Source organism: Mirounga angustirostris, unplaced genomic scaffold (assembly GCF_029215605.1).
Source record: "Mirounga angustirostris isolate CCGP_5_RB_7025 unplaced genomic scaffold, mMirAng1.0.hap1 SCAF_11, whole genome shotgun sequence".
Lineage (NCBI taxonomy): Eukaryota > Metazoa > Chordata > Mammalia > Carnivora > Phocidae > Mirounga > Mirounga angustirostris.
The window spans coordinates 43886421-43894653 of NW_026991719.1; the positions used below are offsets into that span (position 1 = coordinate 43886421).

Consider the following 8233-nt stretch of genomic DNA (forward strand, 5'->3'; position numbering starts at 1 on the left):
TGGGTGTTGTGCACAATCAATGAATCATGGAACACTACATCTAGAACTAGTGATGTAATGTATGGTGATTAACATAACAATAAAAAAATAAAAATAAATAAATGTTTATCGATGGACTGTGTCAAGAGGCTTGGTGTTATGTGTAAATTTATGTGTTAACATGACTGAGCCAAAGGATGGCCAGATATTAGGTCAAACATTATTCTGAGTGTGTCTGTGAAGATGTTTACAGACAAGCCTAACATTTGCATAGGTAGACCGAGTAAAAAGACTGCCCTCTCTAATGTGGGTGCCCTGTATCCAATCAGTTGAAGGCTACATGGATCAAAAAGACTGACTGCTTGAGGGAACCCCCTCTTGCCTGACTGCTTGAGATGGGACATTGCTCTTCTCCTGCCTTTACACTCAAACTGGAAGATCAGAACTTCCTGAGACCTGATCTCAGCGGCTGTTGGACTGCAACTTACACCATCGCCTCTCCTGGTTCTCAGGCCTTTCGGTTTGGACTGGAACTACACCAGAGCTCTCCTGGCTCTCCACCTTGCTGGCACAGATCTTGGTCTTCCTAGACCCCATAATCATCTGAGCCAATTCATTATAATAAATCTCTCTCTGTCTAAATATATATATGTATATATATATTTATCAGGGTTTTATATATATAAATATATAACTATATGTGTATAAAACAATGTTTTATATATATGTATAAAACAATGAGGACATTTCCTGGTATATAGAACTATAAATATATATATATCTCTACATATCTACCCATGCACAAAACAGTATTATATATTTTATATATAAACAATATATATTATATAATATATAGTATATAAACACAAATATTATACTTATTTCTTATATTATATATAAATATACAAATATTATATAAAATAAATACATTTTAATATATTTTATATATAAACAATATATCTATAACAAGTTTATCTATTTCTTTTTTTTTTTTTTTTTAGCACTGGGTACTTTTATTATATAGAACTTAATAATTAACAAAATGATTTCCATTTTCCTGGCACTTTGATACGAGGACTTAATAAAAGAACAATATTAAGAAGCTCCCGCTGTGGAGAAAGAATGAGGTAAGGACTGCAGCCTCAAGGCCTGGCTGCAACTGCTACCTTCTCTCCTCATCAACATGTTCCAGAACAAGAAGCTGATACTAGGCACTCACAAAGTCTTTCCTTCAAAGATTTCAGAGCCCTTTACGAAGCTCCATCTGCGGTATCCAGCACTATTAATCCCATTTAGATGTTCTCCTCCTCATGTAACTGTGTCCCTCACTATCAACAGCTTCGTATAGGTCCTTTGTATTCTCTTGTGTTGCATGTAGATAACCAATATACGCCACGCAAAGTGAAAGGGTTATCAATCCGAAAGCCATTACAGGTTTGTTAGGTTTAATGAAGAGCTCTGGATTCACAGCTCGAAATAAAGTTGTTGTGCGGACCCCTCTGAGCCCTGGGTTTCGAAAGTCTTTCTCTTTGGGTGGTTCCTTTTTAAAGCCAGGAGATTCCGGTGCTGAAGACATCTTCTTGATTAATGATGATTTATTACCTGCCACGAGGTCACCTCCCCTGCGCGTCCTCTCAGCTCTGCCTATTTCTTATATATATATAAAACAATGGGGACATTTCCTGGTAAGATGTGTGCCATACTTAGTGCGAAGGAGTTGCAAGCTGGACCTGCCCATTCAGTCCCTGCCCTTTAGATAAAGCAGAACATTCAGTTCCAAGGATAACTTACAGGGCAACAATAGACATGCACAGTCAGGGGAATTGCAGATAAGGGCTCTGAGTTAAATTGAAATAAATTATTATGAAAAAGGGTCTGGGGGAAGCTGGGTAGCTCAGTTGGTTAAGCAGTTGACTCTTGGTTTTGGCCCAGGTCATGATCTCAGGGTCCGGGGATCGAGCCCCACGACAGGCGCCACCATCAGTGGGGAGTCTGCTTTAGGATTCTCTCTCTCCCTCTGGCCCTCCCTTCTCTCTCTCTCTAAAATAAATAAATCTTTAAAAAAGAAAAATGGTCTGATGTCAAAGACATTCTTTGAGTCTTCAGAGTCAGACTGGTTCCAACATTCCGTGATCCTAGCTGACTTCCAGAATTCTAGTTTATTAAGTGTGTGTGTGTGTGTGTGTGTGTCTGTAAAACACTTTCTTGATGAGCAATCTTGACAAGTCTTTGCAGACCACTGGGGTTAAGATCTGCCTGTATGATTTTCTGTCCTGAGAGCTAAATATATATATATATATATCGCCTATTAATTCTGTTCATCTGGAAAACTCTAATACACTTGTGAAGCCACAAGCACTTGTTGAAGTACAACCACATGATGACATGATATAACTCAGTAAAGAGGGGGCGTTATGTTCACAGGATTCAAACAATCAGGGCACAAAAGGTTTTCATAAATAATTAAGTGATGGTTATTAAAGGTTGTGGTTGGTAGAATTCTAAAACTGATCTCCCAAGATTTCCCACCATAATCTCAGATACCATGAATAAGATGAATTATCTTGTGCATATTTGTGTTCAGTTACATGGCTAAAGGGATTTTATAGGTGTAATGGAGGTTACTAAACAATTGACCTTAAATAGAGAGATTATCCAAAAGAGCCTCATCACAGGAGCTCTTTAGAGGCAGACCGTTTTCTCTGGCCAGCAGCAGAAGGGGAAGCAAGAGAGATGTGAAGCACAAGAAGGGTTTGACACACCACTGCTTGCTTGAAGATGGAGAACCACACAAGGAGAAGTACAGGCAGCCTCTAGAATCTGACAGCAGCCCCGACAACATCCTGCACCATGAGTGCTAAATTCCTCCAACCACCTGGATGAGCTGGGAAATAGCTTCCCCTCCAGAGCCTGCTGGTACGATTCCAGCCTAACTGACTCCTTGATTTCAGCCCTTTGAGACCCTAAGCAGAGAACTCACTAGATCCGTGCCACACATCTGACTCACAGCAACTGAAATAATAGATAGGGGTTGATTTAAGATGCTAAATTTGTGGCAATTTGTTGTGCAACAATAGAAAACTGGTATCAGGTATTTATGCTATTAGCATATTGAATCTGTTGTGGTTAAGGTAACTCTGTATTATCCAACTTACTGGAGAGAAGGGGACATAGTTTCTGCCCCAGCCATAACCACATGTAGCTCTAAGGTGCAAGTTAAAATAAGCACAGCCAAAGTCACAATGCAGAGAATTCTAATTCTCATGTAGTGAAGATTAATCGCAATATAGAGGCAAGAACGGACAGCTTGAATTGTCACAGTAACCATGAGGACATTTCCCGATAAGATGCGTGCCATACTTAGTGTGAAGGAGTTGCAAGCAGGAGCTGCCCATTCAGTCCCTGCCCTTTAGATAAAGCAGAACATTCAGTTCCAAGGATATCTTACAGGGCAACAACAGAAATGCACAGTCAGGGGAATTGCAGATAAGGGCTCTGAGTTAAATTGAAAAAAATTATTATGAAAAAGGTCCGGGGACACCTGGGTGGCTCAGCTGGTTAAGCAGTTGACTCTTGGTTTTGGCTCAGGTCATGATCTCAAGGTCCTGTGATTGAAAACCCACAACGGGCACCACGATCAGTGGGGAGCCTGCTTTAGGATTCTCTCTCTCCCTCTGCCCCTCCCCCCCCCTCTCTTTCTAAAATCAATAAATCTTTAAAAAAGAAAAAGGGTCAGGTGTCATGGACATTCTTTGAGGCTTTAGAGTCAGACAGACTGGCTCCAACACTCTATAATCCTAGCTGAATTCCAGAATTCTAATTTATTAAATGTGTGTGTGTGTGTGTAAAACACTTCCTTGATGAGCAATCTTGACAAATCTTTACAGACCACTGGGGTTAAGATCTGCCTCTGATTTTCGGTACTAAGACGGCTGGATCAGCTTGAATGATCCCTCTAATCCCAGAGCCTACTAAAGTGTGTGGTACATACAGATTTTGACTTTCATCCCATTGCCTAAGTTCAATAGCTTCCAGGATGAGTGTATTGCGGACCTCCTGCCTCCTAATCCGTGTTGGACTTTCTAATAATCTTTCAGTTTCCGAAATGTCCTCTCAGTGGGAGAAGTTTTGAAATTCCCCTAGGCTTTACAAATACAGAGTGATGAATATACAGAAATCACACCTGTAAAGAAATTGAACTGGAGAAATTAATTAATAAAGAGAAGACTGGTCATGTGATTACTGTTTTGGTGAAAATTATAAATTTCAGGGACATGGGATCACGTCTGTGAGTGCCCAGAGTCTAGAATTTTCAGGTACAGGCATCCACGTTCATAGTCACGAGGACTCAGTTCCCCTGATCTGACTCCTGTTCCTATTGCCTCTGTTCTTCCTCAGTCCAATTCTTTGTCTCCTCTTCCCCTTTCCCCCTCCTGCACTGCAAATGTATCCTGTGGACACTTCTAATTCACAAATTATATTCCGTTTTTGCTTGTTTTCCTGTGAGGCACTTAAGTGCCAGGACCATGATTTGTTCTTTGCACATCCGGTATGAAGCAGACTACAGGACACACGGGAGGCATTGCTGAAGGTTTGCTGAAGTCATCTATTTCATAAAGAAACACTGACAGCAAGAACACCCACTTCCAATGTGCAGGTGGTACAGATGTCTCCTACATCACTACCATATTTGTGGCTTTTGAGGATCAGGTGCCATGTAAGCCCTTCTAGAAGCTAGGAGGTATTGGAGGAATAGAAATCTGGTCCATTTGTCCATGTGCCTCTACATAGCACATAGCATACTTTTCAGCACACAATATGGCTTACAGCAACAATTCCTAGGACTTAGTCATGTATATGCGTTTCCATATCCACCACCCTGACTACAGTGTTATAAACTTGGTATTTCATGGAAAGGAAAAGCATTAGTAGCGAGAGCAAAAGTCTAAAAGTAAATAGGGTGATAACAAAGCAATGGTAGAGAATATTTTAATTTACGTTGGATGACTTTCAAAAACACAGGTATTTTTTAAAAAGATTTTATTTATTTATTTGAGAGAGAGAAAGAGAGAGAGCACGAGCACACAGGGGGAGAGAGAGAGGGAGAAGCAGCCCCCGCTGAGCAGGGAACCTGATGTGGGGCTTGATCCCAGGACTCCGGGATCACGACCTGAGCCGAAGGCAGACGCTTAACTGCGTCTGAACCACCCAGGCGCCCCTCATTCTTTTTTTAATGTCAGTATACGCTGGCCAATGCAGGCAATGGATTGTGACAGCAGTCCTAAATCTCAGCTCTGCCACTTTCTAGCCATGGGTCAGGGCCAACGTATCTATCCTTCTGGGCCTCAATGTCCTCATCTGTGAAACTGGAATAATGGTACTTATGTCATAGGAATTTTATGAAAGTCATCAGCAAAATATGCAAAATACCTGAAACATGGTAGGCCCTCAAAGAGCTTTTATGATCTCTTCTGATACAGTAGTTAAAAAACAAACAAAAAACCACGTAGGATTCCTCTATGAGGATTTGGGGAATCACATACATCAGGAAGTTCATCCAGAGCAACAAATCTAGGATACTTCTTTTGAGATGTAGGCTGCTAGAAAAAGCTATTTGATCAAAGTTAAGGTGAAGTTCAGAAACTAAGAGTCTCATTGGTATCCTCTACTAGGAGATTTACCACTGGATTTTGAGAGAACTTCTCAAAAAAACACTAATTTTCAAACTTGCCTTGAAATAGGTAACCCAAAAGAAGATGGAAAACAAGAAAAGGAAAAGCTGCCTTCCTATGAATCTCAAATTCCAGAGAATAATGCCTGGCTCAGAACCTTTGGTCATAGCTACTCTACCATGGTGCTCACTAATGTAATGGTGCATCTTTCCAGAACAGGCTGATGTTATTGGGGGGTACTCGAAGCTTTTACTGTGAAAGAAGGAAGGCAGCCATTTTCCTTTTCCCAAATTGATACCAAACATCGGTTGTATGTGCCTTGTTGTCTTTGTCTAAGGAGCCTGTGAAATGTGTGGAACAGCTTGGTGGCCCTGAGAAACCTGTTTTGCCTCTGGGGGAACTGGTCTCATGGTGCCTGGGCCCGTGGGTGCGCAGCGTCATTGACAAGTGAGCGATCTCCCCTCCTGGGGAGGTTTGATGCCTCAGTGGAAGGGAAGGGCTTCCTGCCAAAAACAGGATTCTCACACAAGGAAACCAGCTCTGCAACGAAGGACCCTCCTCAGGATCCACAATCATCAAAAGTCATGAAGGACTGGTAAATAACAATTACTCTATTCCTTCACAAGGACTCCAAACAGTCATCTTTCCTCTGCCGCAGCCAGAATCAGTGTCGAATATATCAACATTGGGCCAAAAGAACAGGGGAAAGATCTCTGGGATGAAGAGCTTCTAAAACGGTGGGAGACAGGATGAGACAGTGGAGAGCTGTTCAGTGGAAAATGGAAGGGGAAGCAGACAGGACTGCTGGGGGCAGGTTAAGCGGGGTCAGCCTACACTGCAGACTTTCTGGGGTGTTGTCATCAATGAGCCCTGAGTTTCCACCTCATGTATCTACCTACCAGCTTTCAGATCCTGGGCAATGTCCACGATGTCCTTGATCTCAATATCCTCCTCCCTTGTGAAATGGGAATGACAGGATTTCCTTGAAGCATTCTTATTAGGACTAAAGGAAACATCGATGAAGAGCCTAGTGTAAGGCCCATCATTATGTGCACTATTACTTCACATGAGCCTCAACATTTATTTCAACCCTGTCAGTAAATTGCTTTCATTTAATCTGTTCGATTATATAACTAGGTTTTATTCCCAAAGATACAGCTTTATTTTAATATATATTATGTAAATTATGGTACAAGTCCTGCACAGATCCAGTCATCAGGTGATGAACGGCTATCCGAAACACCACTCTAAATCCTGTTGTGCAGGAAGAACAGTGCCAGCCCTAGGATGGATCCACAAAAGGGAGTCAGACTTCAGCCCTCAAACATCTCCCAGCTGACTAGCAGAGCTCGCATGGCAGCTGATACATACCTGGTGCTAACACCGACAGCACCTCCTAGAATAAGCGCAGTCTGGAAACAGAATGTTTTCCCTATCAGTGTCACTTTCAAACGATTAACTCATCGATTCAACAGATATGCAGCAATGCCTTTCCACTTGTATCAGAAATTGATCTGGATGGTGGATTGACAAAGACCAAGGAAACATGGTCCTTGCCCTCAAGGGTGTCACAACGCAGCAAAGGAGACAGACATGTCCATTCCATCAACAGATGTGGTCTGGATGACTACAGTGTGTGCTCAGCTATGTTCTGGGCTGCTTCACATATATCAGTGGGCAAGAGACAAAGATCCCTAAGATCAAGGAGCTTCTATTCAAGCAGGAGTTATGATGGGGGGGGGGGGAGAGAAATAAGCAATAAGCATAACAAAGAAGTAAATAACATAGTCTGGCAGGTGATAATTCAGGCCAAGGTAAAGGGGATCAGGAATATGGGGTGGGGTGGAAAAGGGGAGTGCACTTAGCAATATATAATAGGGGGTGGCGGGGGCTTGTAGACCTTCCTGAGGATTTAGCATTTGACTCTGACACATGAACAGAAGAGCACTAGAAGTGGTTTAGGTGCTGAATGAGAAGTATGTACGGGGACAATGTCAGTGAAAAGGAGAGACACAGCAGTCAGGGAACTAGAGGGAGTGACCAAAGAAGCAGAAGAAATCAAGGAGTGCTGTCTCTTGGAGAGAATGGAAGCACTCACCTGGACTTGAGATCCACTGAGCTTTGTGTTCACACCCTGGGTTGCACAGCTGTGCCATGACTCACAAAATCACAAAAGTAAAAGGCCTGTAGTCACCCTGTGATTCACTCATTACTCAAAGGGAAAAACTGGAGACATACTCTTTGCTCTGATCACTTTGTATTGGGGGAGATTTTACTGAATTATCTAGTATAGATGCCCTACGGAGCCAGTTCTATGATGGAGGGAAAAACAGAGTATCTAAGATACACAAAGAAGCAACGAATTGGGGGGACATGTGCAGAGTGATTTGAAAGACACAACCCACCCCACTTCCGCAAGTGAAAAGATATACGCAGATGCCTCTGTTCACCCAACTTTCATTTTATATCACTACTAAACCATTAACGGGTACAATAATCACTGGCCGTTGATCCATGGGGTTTCCGTCATACTCTTACACTCAAACAATATATTTTGAATCCTTCCTGGACACCAAGTTCCA

General features: G+C 42.1%; 1 protein-coding gene across 1 annotated transcript; it reads right to left on the reverse strand.

The window, feature by feature from the left end:
- Positions 1–983: 983 nt before the first annotated feature.
- On the reverse strand, positions 984–1619 carry LOC123841104 (small integral membrane protein 8). Its single transcript, XM_064574829.1, has one exon. The coding sequence runs from the start codon at positions 1553–1555 to the stop codon at positions 1262–1264; it is 294 nt and encodes a 97-aa protein (XP_064430899.1). The 5' UTR covers positions 1556–1619; the 3' UTR covers positions 984–1261.
- Between the last annotated feature and the right edge of the window lie 6614 nt (positions 1620–8233).

Bases quoted from the DNA above. Each gene is read 5' to 3' on its own strand.
- LOC123841104 (XM_064574829.1), bottom strand. From the start codon at position 1,555: ATGTCTTCAGCACCGGAATCTCCTGGCTTTAAAAAGGAACCACCCAAA.